Source organism: Populus trichocarpa, chromosome 2 (genome assembly GCF_000002775.5).
Source record: "Populus trichocarpa isolate Nisqually-1 chromosome 2, P.trichocarpa_v4.1, whole genome shotgun sequence".
Classification (NCBI taxonomy): domain Eukaryota; kingdom Viridiplantae; phylum Streptophyta; class Magnoliopsida; order Malpighiales; family Salicaceae; genus Populus; species Populus trichocarpa.
Genome location: NC_037286.2, coordinates 5466612 through 5487351, shown reverse-complemented (window position 1 = coordinate 5487351; position 20740 = coordinate 5466612). Strand labels below are relative to the sequence as shown.

The 20740-nt window shown below is 37.4% G+C and overlaps 2 protein-coding genes and 1 long non-coding RNA gene across 6 annotated transcripts in view; 1 reads left to right on the top strand and 2 right to left on the bottom strand.

The window, feature by feature from the left end:
* Positions 1–3068: 3068 nt before the first annotated feature.
* On the top strand, positions 3069–20725 carry LOC18096199 (amino-acid permease BAT1 homolog). Of its 3 annotated transcripts, XM_052450671.1 has the most exons (8): positions 3069–3498; positions 3593–3772; positions 3949–4068; positions 4280–4471; positions 4634–4939; positions 5028–5210; positions 5389–5460; positions 20073–20725. In XM_052450671.1, the coding sequence occupies exons 1-8, from the start codon at positions 3388–3390 to the stop codon at positions 20496–20498; spliced, it is 1590 nt and encodes a 529-aa protein (XP_052306631.1). In that variant the 5' UTR covers positions 3069–3387; the 3' UTR covers positions 20499–20725. The 3 variants fall into 3 exon arrangements, with proteins under 3 accessions (XP_052306631.1, XP_006386352.2, XP_052306632.1); XM_006386290.3 differs by lacking the exon at positions 20073–20725 and having other exon boundaries at positions 3072–3498; positions 5389–6100; XM_052450672.1 differs by lacking the exons at positions 3069–3498; positions 3593–3772; positions 3949–4068; ... (2 more) ...; positions 5028–5210; positions 5389–5460 and adding exons at positions 17756–18144; positions 18239–18418; positions 18595–18714; ... (1 more) ...; positions 19275–19582; positions 19671–19851 and having other exon boundaries at positions 20001–20725.
* The window catches only part of LOC7467860 (protein translocase subunit SECA2, chloroplastic), a 31607-nt gene continuing 17512 nt past the window's right edge, over positions 6646–20740 (bottom strand). Inside the window, exon 32 of one of the 2 annotated variants that reach the window (XM_052450666.1) lies at positions 6646–6826. Coding sequence is in view for 1 of the 2 variants with exons in the window: in XM_052450669.1 (XP_052306629.1) it covers positions 7049–7165 (117 nt within the window). In the remaining variant the exon portion in view is untranslated. Of the gene's footprint in view, positions 6827–7024; positions 7166–20740 lie in introns of those variants that run through there. The other variant, XM_052450669.1, reaches the window with a different exon arrangement.
* LOC127905007 (uncharacterized) lies at positions 15236–16113 on the bottom strand. The gene is made up of 2 exons (XR_008058573.1): positions 15993–16113; positions 15236–15401 (listed from the first exon to the last, which is right to left on the bottom strand). It is a non-coding gene; the product is annotated as an uncharacterized LOC127905007 (long non-coding RNA).

The window sequence follows — 20740 nt, the reverse complement described above, 5'->3', positions numbered from 1 at the left end:
GGTGATTGGTTATTAAAAATGATTATTGTAATATAATGACTATAATTATAAAATGAAATTTACTTGTCAAGATGATTATGGTGATTGTTACGGTGGTAGTGATTAATGATTAAATTTTTAGTGATTATTTTGTAGTGAAAAATGGACGAAATATTTTCTACAAAATATTTTTCATAGAATAAACCAACTCTTAATCTTTATATATATGAAAACCGGGAGAAAAATAGTTCTGCTATTACAAAAGAAAATAAGAACTTGCAAGATTAGGGTTAAAACCCTCCCTTCAACGAATCAAGAAAGAAAAATTTTCCCCTCTGTTTACGGACTGCTAGTCAAACCAAGCCTTATCTCTACCAACAGTCGCGACTTGCTGGCTCTACATGATCTTCAGTAATCCAAGATTTGTTGATTTACCTTTAGAAGGTAGAGATCCAAATCCCTTATTGTAAAAAAAATAAAATGATGTTGATTGAAAACCGATCATAAAATACCGAATCTCTTTAAGAAAAAATCATTTACCGATTGTTTGTTCTCCTACACTTTTCAACCGAACCTAACAGAACCAAATGTTAGATGAACCAGATTGATTTAGTTCATTGGTCTATTCAAGTCGAAAAGCATTCCTAACTCGGAGGCACATGCATACATACATATAGAAGCTCGATCGTGAAAAAGAAGCTCCCGAGATAAGACAAAACCATACCGAGTGATCATCTCTCAGCCACATCCTTTCTTGATTCTTATCTTCGTTCGGCAAGCTAAGCATTTTTCCTGGATGTATATATAATAGTAGTTTAGAAAATCAAGTGTATATATAATATACATTGTTTTCCACTCGGACCACTCACACTCTTTTTTTTTTTATCAACAGTTTGCATCACTTAATATTTTATTATCCCTTTATATCACTGAATGCTGTATATATATTACACTTTATTTTAGATTTAAAAACTCCTCTCAAGCTCAGCATGAAATGTTAGGTTTGATCATTGAAACCATCTTCCTTTTATATATATTTTCTATTATTTCATGTCACCATCCTGTCAATAATCTTATCAGCATGATTGCTCCTTAACCCTTTTCATAGAGGCAGAATTGGTGATTATCTCATTGGTTTCGTATACAAGAAGAGTTTAAAGTCTTGAAGTATTTGGTTGGATGTTAAGGCATTTTTCTTTGTTTCCTTTCTGGGGTTACAGATAATGGCATATTTGAATTTGCACGATGGCCTTGGGTTTTACTCTTATGATTTGGCCCAAGACTATATTTCTCCCAGTGCAGATTAATAAAACCGAGCACCTGCCAGGGCCTGCCTGCAGGACATCCATTTTTAGCCCAACCTTTAACCAAGCAAAATCTATAGATGCTTGTTCACTGGTGGATCCAAACCCCGTCCAACCACTATCTGCCCTTCCGGTTTCTTGAAATTTGTTGCCAGGATTCAGCATAACTATGAATAAAAGTTGGTTCACCAGAAGCAAGATACACTCCATACATGATGCAAGATGCTTCTGGCGTCTCCTTTGAAAAATGGGCTTAATTTCAATTTGGGCTGGATTTGTTTTGGGGTTTTCTTCGAACTTTTGGGACGCCCGGGCTTTGGCCTTCGGCTGTTTATAATATAAATTCAAGAAATTGGTTTATATTGGATTGATTAACATCTTTAACTAGCCAGGTACTTTCCAATAACATCCTAGTAATAATAATAATAACAACGGGTAAAAAAAGTTGGAAGCTTGCTCGGCTTTAATTTTGTAAATATAAAGTATAAATTATCAATACATCTAGAATGGTGACATCGATTTAACTGTTTATATAAATAATAAACTAAATTAATATATTATTTTAATTGTATGGCAACAAACTTCGTGTTATAACTCAATAGTTAACTTGTGGTGTAACTTTAATGTTATAGGTTTGAATTCTAGCAAAAGCAAATAAAAGTTTTTAGATAAAAAATACATGTCATCTAGTAAGTTCGGTTTAACTGTTGATATAAATAATGAATAAGGTTAATATATTATTTTAGATGTTATAATGCGCTGAATTTCATTATAATATTGAAATTTTTTTAATATTATTTCTCTGGTTTAATTTTTTTATAAATAATGAGCAACCATAGTAGCCTTTATCAACATGAAATAAATAACTATATGTATAATTTATAAATTTTCTCCGTGTGCAAGTCAGCCAAGTGAGTTATAAGTTCATACGCAACTATATATGGTATAATTTCTATTTTTTTTATTTGTTCTCCCTGTAATTTCAAGTTCAAGCTTTATAGTTGTTAATATGATGGTCATTGAAGGCTTACATGATCATTAACTTCAGGGCCTGTGGGATTAGTTGAGGTGCACGCAAGCTTACCCGAACACCCACGTTAATAAAAAAAAATTAAAATTTTTAATTGCAAATTGAATATCATACAGTTAAACCCCCTCAAATCTAATTAAAATGGGATTTTTTTTTTCTTTCCCATTGTTCTAAATTCTCTATGTATTATACATAGCAACAATCAACATATTTAACAGAAAATTTTTGGTAAAGTGCACCCCTCTTCTTCAATTAATATAATATTATCGTATTGTGTCTTGATACAATAAATCTTGATTAATAACAATCACCCGTAAATTAACATAATTATAAATTAAGTATTGACCAACGAGATCTCAATACATGGAAAAAACTGTTGAATTTTTTTTATCTAGCCCACATATCGCTATTTCATTGATCAATCCTTACATCTTAAGGATGCTAATTAACAGAAGGTTATTATTAAATAAAAAATTGCTATATAATGACACATTATATTAGTAAAGAGACTAAATGAAACATTTTCTAATAATACAGGAACGACAATAATGTATTAAATGCGGCCATATTCAAACCCGGGCTGTCTTCTTGTACAGGAATTTGGACCGTCTCAAGTCCAAAGCTGAGTTTCTCAATGAATGTTGTTTTCAGTGTGGACTTGTAGCAGTAAAGACAAGATACGAGAGCCGAAAAGAAGGAAAGAGAGTTAAATAAGTCGTCCTATGCTTCTGCTTTCACCAATATATATAATCGGATAGGTTCCCGTGTGGAGTGATATTGGAGCTTGCTTGTATACACTACTTTACCAGCACTATGAGGTTATGATTTCATATATCTTGCACTGGCTGCTTACTAATTTGATATTATTAATCGTGGTCTTAGGATGACTTCTGGTTATGACTATTTCAAAACAACCAAAGAACATGGAGGCATGTATTCAAACCACTGCTGCATATATCCTAATCCTACATATAGCAAATCACAGTTTATGTCAATTAACAGTAGAATTTCTGCTCTAGCTCTTATCGATCCTTGGTGAACAATCTGGTTATCATTTGCTAGCTAGTTTTGGTTATGGGTTCAGGAGTAGAGCATGTTAGCATGGATCAAACAGCTTTCGGAATTGATTCTGCAGAGAAGCGTCTCAATGAGCTCGGATACAAGCAAGAACTCAGAAGAGAAATGGTTTCGCATATTACTAATCTTCCCCTTTTTATCTTCTTTTTTTGACAACCTTGATGTATGGATTCATATGTTTTTCATGGTTGGTTTCTTGCAGACATTTTTCAAGACTCTTGCGATTACATTTTCGAGCATGGCAGTTTTTATCGGGACACCTCTCTATGGGTCAAGCCTCCGTTATGCAGGACCTGCAAGCTTGATATGGGGATGGGTTGTTGTCACTTTCTTCACTTGGTTTGTTGGGATTGCCATGGCTGAGATTTGCTCTTCTTTCCCCGTATACATCTTGATTTCTTATATCTATATATACATGTTCATTTCTCACAGAGTGCCTTTGCCTCTATTTACACCGAGGAATTAGACCTCCATATTGTCCATCATTGCCTATAAATAAAATTTGTCAATAATTTGTTCATTTTTTCTCTCACGGACTTTTCTTAAAACACTAAACAGACCACGGGTTCGCTTTACTTCTGGGCTGCTCATTTGGCTGGACCCAAGTGGGGGCCATTTGCATCCTGGTTCTGCGCTTGGCTCGAGACCATTGGAGCCGTTTCTGGAATTGGTGGTCAGGTATGTATATAAACATACACCGTGCTTATTTTTGGTTATGAAGTCATTATAGTGTCTTGTCAATTAAGTTGGTATCGGCTAGTTGAATTATTCACTCTTTTGTAAGAATAATGATGTTGAAGAAGCATGATATGCAATGAACATGCAAACGGATGCATTCTTAGAATTGTTCATGTTTTCGTTACAAAATATTTAATACCTAGCATTCCAGGCATATTCAGCAGCCCAATCACTACAGATGATTATATTTCTCGCCACAGGAAACAACAAGGGCGGAGGCTACTTCGCTTCAAGAGGTGTTTTCTTGTGTATGTATATGGGTTTCACTATCATATGGGCAGTACTCAACAGCTTTGCTTTACAAGTCATTGCATTCCTTGACATTATCTCCATGTGGTGGCAGGTTAATTTGGTGCCTCTCTAGTTATTCCCTTTTCTCCCTTCCAAAGGATTCCATACTTAAGCACTCTAGGATCTTCAATTCATGCAATTTGCCCCCTCCTCCGAGGAAATTAAAGCAATCTTATTAAGTTCAATAGGACTGCTTGCTCATGAAAACATGCAGGTGATTGGGGGTGTAGCAGTGATTGTAATTCTTCCTTTGGTGGCACAACAAACACAATCTGCTTCTTTTGTGTTCACTCATTTTGAAACATCACCCGAGGCAACTGGAATAAGTAGTAAACCTTATGCGGTCATTCTATCTGTGCTGCTAAGCAACTACTGCCTATATGGCTACGACACCGCGGCTCATTTAACCGAAGAAACAAAAGGTGCTGATAGAACAGGCCCTGCTGCAATTCTTTCCAGTATTGGCATTATCTCTGTTTTTGGTTGGGCATATTACTTGGCTCTTACTTTCAGTATCCAGGTATGCTCTCTATTGGGTTATTTTCCTACTGGAAGTTCTTTCAGAAAGATGGTTTTATGTTGACATGAGGCTTTTGATTTTACTGTAGGATTTTAACTATTTGTACGATGTGAACAACGAGACTGCTGGCGCCTTAGTACCAGCGCAGATAATTTATGATGCATTTCAAGGAAGGTACCATAATTCAACTGGAGCAGTAGTTTTTCTATGTATCATCTGGGGTTCCTTCTTCTTCTGTGGGCTTTCAGTAACTACAAGTGCTGCCAGAGTGGTAAGAGAGATTGAATATCGCTCTTCTTCTCTAAACTGGGATTTGAAAATGAACATTGCATCTAGTCACACTTGCAGTCATTGACATGTCTATATTTCACTGTAACTTCTTCAGTTCCTAAAATATTGTTGGTTTGACAAGTATTGCTTCGGGTGGCACTCACACGATTCCTTTTTAGGTCTATGCTCTATCAAGAGACAATGGGATCCCATTTTCACCTATCTGGAGAAGAATTCATCCAAAGTACAAGGTTCCAACAAATGCTGTGTGGCTGTGTGCTGCCATTAGCATTATTCTTGGACTACCCATCCTGAAGCTTGATGTTGTTTTCACAGCCATTATATCGATAAATACAATTGGCTGGGTTGGAGGCTATGCCGTGCCAATATTTGCAAGGCTTGTCATGGATGAGAAAAACTTCAAACCAGGACCTTTTTATTTGGGTAGAGCAAGAAGGCCCATTTACTTGGTGGCGTTCTTATGGATATGTTACACTTGTTCAGCCTTCCTCTTGCCAACTCTCTACCCAATCCAGTGGAAAACTTTCAACTATGCACCAATTGCCATTGGCATATTTTTGACGCTGATAATGCTTTGGTGGGCGTTTGATGCTAGAAAATGGTTCAAGGGACCCGTAAGGAATATCGATTTACAAAATGGTCATAGTTGAGGCGTGATGCTAAAGTCTACGAGACTTGTTCATCCATATTATATCTTCCGATTGTGTTGGAGGAACAGATCATTTTCAATTTCTTCCAATGATAACTTGTATTTATTCGTCTAATGTGGATAAGTTTTACAATTTCAATAAATATTCGTGTAAAGATACGACAACCTTGATCGGCAGTAAAGGAACTCAATCAAAACTAGAGGATATGAGCCTCTCCCCTCAGTATGGAGCCCTGACAGTTATCACTCAGGGATGAAGACTGCGATCTATGGTGTGGTTTGGTTTTCTAGGTATACATTTTGCCCACAATCTTTTGTTTTTAAGAATTACACTTGACCAATAATCGAAGTAAAGGAAATGGTGTAAAAGCAGTATAAACTTGTTTTTTTATCAACACACAAGTGCCTAGATAAAATCTCGCATGTGATTTGGCCAATTAGTTGTAACGCTACCACTTCTGTGCAGTGCACCAAAACGCATACCTGTTTATACCTGTTTCCTTTTGAGCACTTAATGCATCAGTGACTTGGATATTGACACAAAACTCAAGACAGTAGAAAATTTTAGAATTAGAAAGGGGAAGAGAGTGTTAATATTTGAAATATGCTACCCCTGCTCTGATGCAAAGGAATTCCTTGAGAATATTCTCTAGTGAATCCTGGATTCTTTCCCAGAAAGAGTAGCACCACTGAAGACTCTAACACATTCTTGAACCCAAATATTATTATCATTCCAGCGGTGAAAGAAGAGCTCTTATCATGACCATGACATCAAACATAACACTAATCCATTAAAGAAAGAATGTTACATCCTTGATCCAGCTACAGTGGAAACGAACCAATGATTTGTTTTTATGGGGCACATTGACTTAAACAGTGTTAACAGAATCAAAACAATTTCCCCTGAACAAGAGTTGACGTTTAACACAGGGGAGGAGGATATATACCTTCCGCTTTATGATTAATCTGACATTTATGATACAAAGAGTTCTTGAGATTCTGTAGGAGATGACCAATACTGCAGAAGTGTTTAAACAGTTAAATCTCCGAGTTGCACTCAGCATTGAGATGAAAAACCGACAACCATCAATTTTGTATTCTTCGAGAGGATTCCTGTGCCCGAAACTCCTTACATTTACCTGCTAGGGTTCTCAGTCAGTTTAAGTCAATCAGAAAGACAATGAGAAATACGTTGACAAAATCATACAAACCGCTGAGCTGAGCCTATTCATGTTTACAAGATGATCCCGCCAGAAATAGTCTAGAGTCTTCAGAAGAACTGTTCTCTGTATTCAATAGTGAAAAAATAAGGGAACTAAACACGGAATTCTATGAAACCTGACAAAAAAAAAAAAAAGCACCCACATGAATCCTATATTTTACAAGCTGTTAGTGTGAGCGCCTACTGAATGTCTTGGTTTACAAGTTAATAGTATAACACACCTACACGGATGATTTTACATGGGTTAGTTGTATGATTTTGTGTTTGTTCTATAATAAAAGTAATTATTTTTCCTGATCACTCTTACAACTCTTACAAGTAGGATGAACAACATGTTTACAATCCTACCCTTCACAATTTAAATTAATGTAATCCATCGAGTATAAATACTTAAAATCACTAATCTAGCTTACTTTCAAAAAAAATTCTTAAAGGCCATTAAATAGACATGTAAGGGCCCAAAATCATCTGAAGTTTATATATTTTCCAACTTGTAACTCAGCTAGGTGAGTTATAAGTCCACAATTATAAATGGTATAATTTTTCAATTTTTTAATTGTAAATCTAACTTTAGACAGTTAGACCTTCCTCAAATCTAATTAAAATGAGTTTTTCTATCTATTTCCCCGTTAAGTTCAATCAACATGTTTGATAAATAAATAAATAAAATAAGATTTTGATATAGTTCATCCTCCTACTAATAAATATTTCATTCAGTCTTTTTATATATTGCATTGTGTATCTATACAATAAATTTTTATTAAATATGTCACGACCCGAATCCCGGATCCATGACCGGCACATAGGCAAGGTTCCCCTCCAAGGTTCCATACCTATGCGAACCCAAACTTACACACAACCTTATTCTTCAAATAAGTCAATCAGAGTTCAACGCAGCAATAACAACAAAATTAACTTCATAATATAACTGAATTGTCTTAATACAAGAGTTAATATAATTCATAGTTTGGAGCACTAACTAGACATAAAGGAAAATGTACAAAGTACAACCAAAGAGCAGGTTCTGAAGGTTCAACAAAAGTGACCTGCTATCAAGCTATAAGCCTGAAAAGGTAAATAATGAGATGGTGAGTTCAACAACTCAATGAGTAGATAACGTTCAATATACACACACGAGGTAATACAGCAATGAGAAATATATATACAAGTATGGCTTTAGGTTCTTATGGAATTGTTCTCAAATTGGCCTTAAAACTCGTCAGAAAAATCAAAATGCAATGAGCATGAGCTCCGTACTGTGGGATGATCAGTCCACACAGGTTGGTGACTCCCCCGACCAACTAGGGTTCAGATACGATGTGCACAAGACTAACACTACCCTGTTAGCATGGGTATTCTGACTGACATACCATAGGTTCATAATCATATTCAAACAGACATATTCATATCTCAAGGCTCAACTCATGACATCAATCAAATGAGGAGCTATCAATTCAGAAGTCAATCCCAAATATATACTGGTTCATATCAAGAATTCAGATTCAACAATTGATCATGCTTATCAAAATAAGGATAATAATCAACATATATATTATCAAGAAGCATGATTCAATTCATATTAACAAATCAAATATTTATACTATTTCTCATGCATATGGAAAATTATCCACTCACCTGACTCAAAAGCAAACAGAAGCCAAAAGCAGACACCGAAGAAAATCCTACTAACGTCCTGTCGGTAAGAATATCAGGATTATCTGAATACAAAGGAGACATATTCAAGAACGACTCAAAATAACATTTAACCTATTTAATAAACTTAACTAATGATGTATTCCGTAACCCTATATGTTTTTGAACTAACTAGTCAATTTTCTCAAAAACCCAAAATTTAACGGTTTTCCCGAAATCTAATCCATAATAAAACAACTAATAAAATTGGCAATAATTCACTAAATAACCCTTAATTATTCATCAAACTAATCTGAAAAGGCTAATATTACAGCTAGGGACTAATCTGTAATTTATCATATTCTTAAGGGTCAAATTGCAATTTTTGTCTAATTGGAGGACCAAACTGAAATTTATCATAAATCCATGAATATACTGAAATTCTGACCATAATTAGTCCTCATTTCTGTCCAGATCATCTCATTATACTCCAAGGACCATTCTGGAATTTTACCAAATTTTTAGGGTCAAATTGTAATTTTTGTCAAATTGGAGGACTAAATTGAAAGTGTTAAATTCTCTTATCTATACAGTAATTCTGTCCATAATTCATATGTTATTCTGTTCAGAATCTCGGAATATGCTCCAGGGACCAATCTGCAAATTTTCCAAAGTTTGGGGACTAAACTGTAATTTTCCAAAATTGAGGGACCAAACCGAAATTTTGTCATCTTCAACCTCCAACCCAGAATTTTTAACAGAAACCTACTGTTCTTGCCAAATTCCTAACACAATTTCACCATTCAAACAAAATCATAACTCAAAATCATCATCTTTCAATTCAATCTCTCAAAATCATCCAAATAATCAAATACCCACAACAATTAACTCTATAATATTCAAATTAAATCATCAATCAAACCCAAAACACAAATTTCATAACCCTAACATTTATCAAAATCGAAATTAAAGCTTAATTAACATATATTTATACATAATCTTACCTTTTTACTTATTTTCTCCAACTCCTTTCTATTTCCTTTCTAATTTCCCTCTTTTCTCTTCTTCTTCTTCTTTCTCCCTTTCTCTCCTGCCGGTTCTCTCTCAAAATTCAGATCTCTCTTTTGTTTTTTTTTTTTTTCCTTCTCTCTATTTATATATATCAACTATTGTTCAATTACCACACTACCCCTCATTTAATTTATTCCTACATCTAAGCATTCAAGGGCCTTGTTGCCATTTCCTATCTTTTAATACAAAACATTACAATCTCCCCACCTTATAAAAGTTTCGTCCTCGAAACTTAATAGAAAAGATTGAATACTTACCGAGATTATCGAAAAGATGAGGATACTCCTCACGCATCTTATCCTCGAGCTCCCATGTCGCTTCCTCACGTGAATGACCTTTCCATTTCACTTTTACTGAAGCTATATCCTTTGACCTAAGCTTCCTCACTTGTCGGTCGACTATAGCTTCTGGTTGCACCTCATAAACCATATCATCTCTCAATTCAATGGGATAGACCTCTAATACATGCGATGGATCTGACATATACTTCCTTAGCATGGAAACATGAAATACCGGATGAATAGCGGACAAGTTTGGTGGTAATGCTAACCTATAAGCAACTGCCCCAACTCTCTCCAGAATTTCATACGGTCCAATGAATCGAGGACTCAACTTGCCTTTCTTCCCAAACCTAAATACTCCTTTGGTCGGTGATACTTTTAAGAACACACAATCACCCACTGAAAACTCTAAGTCACGCCTTCTTTTATCTGCGTAACTCTTTTGTCTGCTCTGAGCTGTTTGAAGCTTATTTCTAATTACCTCTATCTTCTCTGAGGTAATCTGAATCAACTCTGGTCCCATTAGCCTCTTCTCACCAACCTCAAACCAACAAACCGGTGATCTACACTTCCGACCATACAAAGCCTCATAAGGTGCCATTTCTATGCTAGCTTGATAACTGTTGTTGTAAGCAAATTCCATTAATGGTAGGAACTTACTCCAACCAACTCCAAAATCCATAACACAAGCCCTTAGCATATCCTCCAAGATCTGAATAGTCCTCTCAGATTGACCATCTGTCTGAGGGTGAAAAGCTGTACTCAACTGCACTTTAGTACCCATAGCTTCTTGGAATTTCACCCAAAACCGCGATGTAAACTGTGGACCTCTATCAGACACTATCGAGATTGGCACTCCATGCAACCGTACAATCTCACTAATAAATAATTCTGCCAACTTTGCATATCCATAAGTAATCCTAACTGGCAGAAAATGGGCTGATTTTGTCAACCTGTCAACAATCACCCATATTGAATCATAACCCTCCTGACTCCTAGGCAATCCTGTCACAAAGTCCATTGTGATCATTTCCCACTTCCATTCTGGAATCAACAATGGTTGCAACAATCCAGGAGGTTTCTGGTGTTCACCCTTTACCCTCTGACAGGTCAAACACCTAGAAACAAAGTCTGCTACATCAGCCTTCATCCTATTCCACCAATAACACACCTTAAGGTCTTTATACATCTTGGTGGAACCTGGATGCATTGTGTAAACTGTCTGATGTGCCTCTACCATCAATTCTCTCCTCAGATCATCTACATCAGGTACACAAAGCCTACCCCTATATCTCAGCACATCATCATCACCTATCATAAAACCTGCAGCCTTACCCTGCTCAACCTCATTTCTAATCCTGAGTAGTGAATCATCTTTCTTCTGAGCTGCTTTTATCTTATCAAACAAATCTGACTTAACCTGAAAATGAGCAATCATTGCTCCAGCTTCACTAAGATCAAATCTGACTCCTTCATCCACCAACTCATGCAGCTCCCTAATCAGAGGTCTTCGTACCTCCTGAATATGAGCTAAGCTCCCTGATGATTTTCTACTCAAAGCATCGGCAACTACATTTGCCTTACCCGGGTGGTAATGTATGGTACAATCATAATCCTTCAGCAATTCCATCCATCTCCTCTGCCTCAGGTTTAGATCCCTCTGCTGAAAGATGTATTTCAAACTCTTGTGATCTGTAAAGATCTCACAAGTTTCACCATACAAGTAGTGCCTCCAAATCTTCAAGGCAAAAATTACAGCCGCCATCTCTAAATCATGTGTAGGATAGTTCTGTTCATGCTTCTTCAGCTGCCGTGAAGCATAGGCAATAACCTTGCCATGCTGCATTAGAACACATCCTAACCCCACTCTCGAAGCATCACAATACACTGTGTAACCACCAGAACCTGATGGTACTGCTAGAACAGGCGCTGTAGTCAATCTCTCTTTCAACTCCAAGAAACTTTTCTCACAAGCTTCAGACCACTGAAACTTAACATTTTTCTGCGTTAACTTAGTCAATGGTGCAGAAATCCGAGAAAAGTTCTCCACAAACCTCCGATAATAGCCGGTCAAACCTAAGAAACTTCTAATCTCTGTCGCCGAAGTAGGTCTAAGTCACTGCTTAACTGCCTCAATCTTTTGAGGATCAACCTCAATCCCATTCCTTGACACTACATGCCCAAGAAATGCTACACTCTCCAACCAAAACTCACTCTTTGAGAACTTGCCATACAGCTGATGGTCTCGCAGAGTTTGAAGCACCATTCTCAAGTGCTGCTCATGCTCCTCTCTAGACCTCGAAAACACCAAAATATCATCAATAAAAACTATCACAAATTGATCAATAAACTGGCCAAACACTCTATTCATCAAATCCATAAAAGCTGCTGGTGCATTCGTCAACCCAAAAGACATCACTAAGAACTCATAATGACCATACCGAGTTCTAAAAGCTGTCTTCAAAATGTCTGACTCCCTAATCCTCAACTGATGATACCCAGATCGAAGATCGATCTTAGAAAAGAATTGAGCTCCCTGCAACTGGTCAAACAAATCATCAATGCGAGGGAGTGGGTATCTATTTCGAACAGTCACTCGATTCAGTTGCCTATAATCTATACACAACCTCAATGACCCATCTTTCTTCTTCACAAACAACACTGGGGCTCCTCAGGGGGACACACTTGGTCGGATGAACTTTTTATCCAACAAATCCTGCAGTTGCTCCTTTAGCTCCCTCAATTCTGCTGGCGCCATTCTATATGGTGCCATTGATATTGGTTCGGTACCCGGAACCAAATCAATACAAAACTCAATCTCCCTATATGGAGGCAATCCAGGCAAGTCATCGGGAAAGACATCAATAAACTCCCTAACTATAGGGACTTGGTCTAATTGAGGAACTTCTTTCTCTATATCCACTATATATGCTAGGTAGCACTGTACCCCTTTTCTGGCCATTTTCCTCGAGATAGCCGACAACATAATTGATGGAGACCCAATCTTATCTCCTTGAAATACCAACCCAACTTCTTCATCTAGATCAAATATTATTTTCTTACCCCAACAATTTACCGAAGCCCTATGCTTTGCCAACCAATCCATTCCCAAAATCACATCAAAATCAACCATATCTAAGACATTTAAGTCTCCCATAAAAATCTTATCTCCAATCTCTATTTCACAATCCAGATACACATACTTCACTAATATTAATTCATCTAAGGGAGTGGAAACTGAAATTGGTGATTTTAACAAAGTTGGTTGTTTATCTAACCTCATGGCAAAATATGGGGAAACAAATGAATGGGTTGCACCCGTATCAAACAACACTTTTGCTTCAAAAGAGCAAACAGGAAGAATACCTGAAACAACTGTGTTGGATGCCTGAGCATCCTGCTGAGTCAAGGCAAAAACTCTAGCATGCCCCTGACCCTGTTGTATCTGACCTCTATCACCTGCACCCCGGCCTCTCTGACCACGGCCACCAAAACCTCTACCCCCATGAGCCACAGACTGGCTCGTCGATGGTGCCTGAATAGGATGCTGGACTGAAGCAGATAACCCCGAAGCTGACAACTGTCTCCTCGGGCACTCTCTGATCTTATGACCTATCTGGCCACAACTAAAACAAGCCCCGGTCCTTCTGTAGCACTCTGCACTAGTATGACTTCCTCCACAGTGTTGACATGAAGAACTATCACTAGGTGTAATAAATGAACTACGAGGTGCAGTCTGAACTAAACTCTGAGTACCACTACTGCCACTCTGACCGTCTGAGCCACTAACTGACGGTCTCTGTCTAAACCTCCTCTGAACCCATGAGCCCTGACGGCCGCTTCGTCCCCTAGACGGACCTGCACTTAATCCCTGTTGCCTAAAAGACTGACCCTCTTCTCTAGGCCTCTTAGACTGGCCTGCAGTCATATCCTCCAATTCTCGCGCCTCTATCAATCTGGCGCTATCAACAGCTAAAGAGTATGATGGAAACACCTGTGACACCATCACCTTATACATAGAGGATTTGAGTCCTCTAATAAACCTCTTCACCCTTCACTCCTCAGTGGGTAGAAGATGTTCTGCATACCTAGACAGCTGAGTAAACTTCAGATCATACTCATCCACTGTCATGCTCCCCTGAGATAGCCTCTCAAACTCATAAAGTCGAGCATCCCTGACGCTCTGAGGGAGAAACCTGTCTAAGAACATGGAGCTAAACTCCTTCCATGTCCACTGAGCCTCTACTGGTCTTGCTCTTTTCCTAGACTCAAACCAAGAGATTGCCACATCTCCTTCCAACCTGAACGATGCCAAACTCACAGCTCGGTGGTCTGTACATCCCAAAGCTTCACACCGTCGCCAAATATCATCTAGGAACCTCTGAGGATCCTCTGAACTATCCATCCCAGTAAAAATAGGAGGTGCCAACTTCATGAAGTCATTCAACGGCACATTAACTCCCTGAACAGTGTGGGATGTCGAGGGTACATCTTTATCCCTCCTTCTATCTCTCTCCATAGAAAACTCTATCCAGGTCCGCACAACCTGACTAAGTTGCTGAAACTCTGTAACAGGTTCAGGGTCAGCTACCCCCACACCTGTTTCATCAACAATATCTTCCTCTTCTATCTCCTGAGGCTCTTCCTCCACTGGTGGAGGTACCTCCTCAACATGTTGAGGCACGGGTGCACCGCGCCTCCTTCTCTGCCTTGCAGTTCTCAACCGCCCAATAGGGACATTATCCTGATCATCCTCTACTCTAACAGTATCAGCTATTCGTCTATTCCTCGGCATTTCCTAAAATAAAAATGAGAGCACTCAAGTCATGTTAGAACAATAGCATGATAATTACCACAGAATTATAGGAAAGCATATCTATCACAAGGAAGAAGACATGCTTAATGAGAATTCAGAATTTCAAAGACAACAAATAAGACAACACGGATCCTAATGCTCCACTTATTACGAATTTAATTATATTATTGTTTCTTTAACCTAAAGCTCTGATACCAAGTTTGTCACGACCCGAATCCCGGATCCATGACCGGCACATAGGCAAGGTTCCCCTCCAAGGTTCCATACCTATGCGAACCCAAACTTACACACAACCTTATTCTTCAAATAAGTCAATCAGAGTTCAACGCAGCAATAACAACAAAATTAACTTCATAATATAACTGAATTGTCTTAATACAAGAGTTAATATAATTCATAGTTTTGGAGCACTAACTAGACATAAAGGAAAATGTACAAAGTACAACCAAAGAGCAGGTTCTGAAGGTTCAACAAAAGTGACCTGCTATCAAGCTATAAGCCTGAAAAGGTAAATAATGAGATGGTGAGTTCAACAACTCAATGAGTAGATAACGTTCAATATACACACACGAGGTAATACAGCAATGAGAAATATATATACAAGTATGGCTTTAGGTTCTTATGGAATTGTTCTCAAATTGGCCATAACAAGAAGATCATATGGTAAAACTCGTCAGAAAATCAAAATGCAATGAGCATGAGGCTCCGTACTGTGGGATGATCAGTCCACACAGGTTGGTGACTCCCCCGACCAACTAGGGTTCAGATACGATGTGCACAAAGACTAACACTACCCTGTTAGCATGGGTATTCTGACTGACATACCATAGGTTCATAATCATATTCAAACAGACATATTCATATCTCAAGGCTCAACTCATGACATCAATCAAATGAGGAGCTATCAATTCAGAAGTCAATCCCAAATATATACTGGTTCATATCAAGAATTCAGATTCAACAATTGATCATGCTTTATCAAAATAAGGATAATAATCAACATATATATTATCAAGAAGCATGATTCAATTCATATTAACAAATCAAATATTTATACTATTTCTCATGCATATGGAAAATTATCCACTCACCTGACTCAAAAGCAAACAGAAGCCAAAAGCAGACACCGAAGAAAATCCTACTGACGTCCTGTCGGTAGAATATCAGGATTATCTGAATACAAAGGAGACATATTCAAGAACGACTCAAAATAACATTTAACCTATTTAATAAACTTAACTAATGATGTATTCCGTAACCCTATATGTTTTTGAACTAACTAGTCAATTTTCTCAAAAACCCAAAATTTAACGGTTTTCCCGAAATCTAATCCATAATAAAACAACTAATAAAATTGGCAATAATTCACTAAATAACCCTTAATTATTCATCAAACTAATCTGAAAAGGCTAATATTACAGCTAGGGACTAATCTGTAATTTATCATATTCTTAAGGGTCAAATTGCAATTTTTGTCTAATTGGAGGACCAAACTGAAATTTATCATAAATCCATGAATATACTGAAATTCTGACCATAATTAGTCCTCATTTCTGTCCAGATCATCTCATTATACTCCAAGGACCATTCTGGAATTTTACCAAATTTTTAGGGTCAAATTGTAATTTTTGTCAAATTGGAGGACTAAATTGAAAGTGTTAAATTCTCTTATCTATACAGTAATTCTGTCCATAATTCATATGTTATTCTGTTCAGAATCTCGGAATATGCTCCAGGGACCAATCTGCAAATTTTCCAAAGTTTGGGGACTAAACTGTAATTTTCCAAAATTGAGGGACCAAACCGAAATTTTGTCATCTTCAACCTCCAACCCAGAATTTTTAACAGAAACCTACTGTTCTTGCCAAATTCCTAACACAATTTCACCATTCAAACAAAATCATAACTCAAAATCATCATCTTTCAATTCAATCTCTCAAAATCATCCAAATAATCAAATACCCACAACAATTAACTCTATAATATTCAAATTAAATCATCAATCAAACCCAAAACACAAATTTCATAACCCTAACATTTATCAAAATCGAAATTAAAGCTTAATTAACATATATTTATACATAATCTTACCTTTTTACTTATTTTCTCCAACTCCTTTCTATTTCCTTTCTAATTTCCCTCTTTTCTCTTCTTCTTCTTCTTTCTCCCTTTCTCTCCTGCCGGTTCTCTCTCAAAATTCAGATCTCTCTTTTGTTTTTTTTTTTTTTCCTTCTCTCTATTTATATATATCAACTATTGTTCAATTACCACACTACCCCTCATTTAATTTATTCCTACATCTAAGCATTCAAGGGCCTTGTTGCCATTTCCTATCTTTTAATACAAAACATTACAAAATATATAACAATCATCGCTACATGTGAAAAGAATTGTTGAAAAAATTATCCATAATTAAAAATGGCGTTAATTAAAGGAGAGTTGTTATTTAAAAAAACAGTTGCTATCCAAGGATACAATGAGACATTATATTAGTAGAGAGACTCAATTAATGAAACACTTTCAAATAATAGAGGGACGATTATATCGAAATCCCGACAAAAAACAGTAATAAATTATGAGAGAAACCCGGTCTGTCAAAGAAAAGGCAAACGTATTAAATAATGGCGGCCTTATTTAAAAATAAAATAACAAAAAATCAATATTATTCTACAGAAATATTGACTGACAAAAAATCTAAAACTGAGTTTTCCAGTGTGTCTTGTTTTCAAAGTTGAGTGTGGACTTCTAGCAGTAAAGACAAGAGAGAAGTGCCGAAAAGAAGGTAAGAGAGTTAAACAAGTCGTTCTTCAGAGTATCTTTGCTTTAATATTTGCCTTCACCAATATAATAGGATTGGTTCCCACAGGGAATGATATTGCGCTCCGAGGTCATCGTTTCATCTTGCTGCTTACTAATTTGATATTGTTAATCGTGGTCTTAGGATGCCTTCTGGTTATGACTATTTCAAAACAACCAAAGAACATGGAGACATGTATTCAAACTACAGCTACATATAACCTAATCCTTCATATAGCAACTTACAGTTTATGTCAAATAATATTAGAGTTTCAGCTCTAGCTAGCTCTTATCATTGGCGAACAACCTGGTTGTCGTTGCTGGCTAGTTTTCGTTATGGGTTCAGGAGTAGAGCATATTAGCATGGATCAAAAAGCTTTCGGAATTGATTCTGCAGAGAAGCGTCTGAATGAGCTCGGATACAAGCAAGAACTCAGAAGAGAAATGGTTTCGCATATTAATAATCTTCCCTTTTTTTTCTTCTTTTTTTGACATCTTTGATGTATGGATTCATATGTTTTTCATGGTTGGTTTCTTGCAGACATTTTTCAAGACTCTTGCGATTACATTTTCGAGCATGGCAGTTTTTACTGGGACACCTCTCTATGGGCCAAGCCTACGTTATGCAGGACCTGCAAGCTTGATATGGGGATGGGTTGTTGTCACTTTCTTCACTTGGTTTGTTGGGATTGCCATGGCTGAGATTTGCTCTTCTTTCCCCGTATACATCTTGATTTCTTGTATCTATATATATATGTTCGTCTCTCACAGAGTGCCTTTGCCTCTATTTACACCAAGGAATTAGACCTCCATATTGTCCATCATTGCCTATAAATAAAATTTGTCAATAATTTGTTCATTTTTTCTCTCACGGACTTTTCTTAAAACACTAAACAGACCACGGGTTCGCTTTACTTTTGGGCTGCTCATTTGGCTGGACCCAAGTGGGGGCCATTTGCATCCTGGTGCTGCGCTTGGCTCGAGACCATTGGTGCCGTTTCTGGAATCGGTACTCAGGTATGTCTATATAAACATACACCATGCTTATTTTTGGTGAGGTCAATACAGTGTCTCTTCAATGAACTTGATATCGGCTAGTTGAATTATTTTCACTCTTTTGTATGAATGATGATGATGCAATGATATGCAATGAACTTGCAAACGGATGCATTCTTAGAATTGTTCATGTTTTCGTTCCAAATATTTAATACCTAGCATTGCAGGCATATTCAGGAGCCCAAGCACTACAGATGATTATTTTTCTCGCCACTGGAAACAACAAGGGCGGAGGCTACTTCGCTTCAAGAGGTGTTTTCTTGTGTATGTATATTGGTTTCACTATCACGTGGGCAGTACTCAACAGCTTCGCTTTACAAGTCATTGCATTCCTTGGCATTATCTCCATATGGTGGCAGGTTAATTTGCTGCCTCTCTAGTTATTCCTTCTTCTCCCTTCCAAAGGATTCCGTACATAAGCACTCTAGGGTCTTCAATTCATGCAATTTGCACCCTCCTCCGAGGAAATTAAAGCAATCTTATTAAGTTCAATAGGACTGCTTGCTCATGAAATCGTGCAGGTGATTGGGGGTTTAGCAGTGATTGTAATGCTTCCTTTGGTGGCACAACAAACACAATCTGCTTCGTTTGTGTTCACTCATTTCGAAACATCACCCGAGGCAACTGGAATAAGCAGTAAACCTTATGCCGTCATTCTATCTGTGCTGCTAAGCAACTACTGCCTATATGGCTACGACACCGCGGCTCATTTAACCGAAGAAACAAAAGGTGCTGATAGAACAGGCCCTGCTGCAATTCTTTCCAGTATTGGCATTATCTCTGTTTTTGGATGGGCATATTACTTGGCTCTTACCTTCAGTATCCAGGAATGCTCTCTACTGGGTTATTTTCCTACTGGAAGTTCTTTCAGAAAGATGGTTTTATGTTGACATGAGGATTTTGATTTTACTGTAGGATTTTAACTATTTGTACGATGAGAACAACGAGACTGTTGGTGCACTAGTACCAGCACAGATAATCTATGATGCATTCTATGGAAGGTATCATAATTCAACTGGAGCAGTAGTTTTTCTATGTATCATCTGGGGATCCTTCTTCTTCTGTGGGCTCTCAGTAACAGCAAGTGCTGCCAGAGTGGTAAGAGATCGAATCTCGTTCTCCTTCTCTAAAATGGGATTTGAAAATACATCTAGCAGCTATATTTCACTGACTTCTTCAGTTCCTAAAATTTTGGTGGTTTGACAAACAAGTATTTCTTCTGGTGGCACTCACACGATTCCTTTTAGGTCTATGCGCTATCAAGAGACAATGGGATCCCATTTTCACCTATCTGGAGAAAAATTCACCCAAAGTACAAGGTTCCAACAAATGCTGTGTGGCTGTGTGCTGCCATTAGCATTATTCTTGGACTACCCATCCTGAAGCTTGATGTGATTTTCACAGCCATTGTATCGATAAGCACAATTGGCTGGGTTGGAGGCTATGCGGTGCCAATATTTGCAAGGCTTGTCATGGCTGAGAAAAACTTCAAACCAGGACCCTTTTATTTGGGTAGAGCAAGAAGGCCCATTTGCTTGGTGGCGTTCTTATGGATATGTTACACTTGTTCAGCCTTCCTCTTGCCAACTCTCTACCCCATCCAGTGGAAAACTTTCAACTATGCACCAGTAGCCGTTGGCATGTTTTTGACGCTGATAATGCTTTGGTGGGCGTTTGATGCTAGAAAATGGTTCAAGGGACCCGTAAGGAATATTGATTTACAAAATGTCATATTTAAGGCTTGACGCTAAAGTCCAAGGGACTTCTCCATCCACATTATATCTTCCGATTGTGTTGGAGAAACAGCTCAGCGTCAATTTCTCCCAATGTTAAACTTGTATTTGTTCGTCTAATGTCGAAAAGTTTTACAATTTCAATAATATTTTTGTACGGATACAACATGAACATGTACAACACTGATTAGCAGTAATGGAACTGAATCAAAACTAGAGGATTCGAGCCTCTTCCCCAAGTATGGAACCCTGAC

Coding starts and splice junctions, on each gene's coding strand:
- LOC18096199 (XM_052450671.1), top strand. CDS start 3,388: ATGGGTTCAGGAGTAGAGCATGTTAGCATGGATCAAACAGCTTTCGGA. Junction 3,773..3,948: donor AGATTTGCTCTTCTTTCCCC/GTATACATCTTG, acceptor AACACTAAACAG/ACCACGGGTTCGCTTTACTT. Junction 4,069..4,279: donor TTTCTGGAATTGGTGGTCAG/GTATGTATATAA, acceptor CTAGCATTCCAG/GCATATTCAGCAGCCCAATC.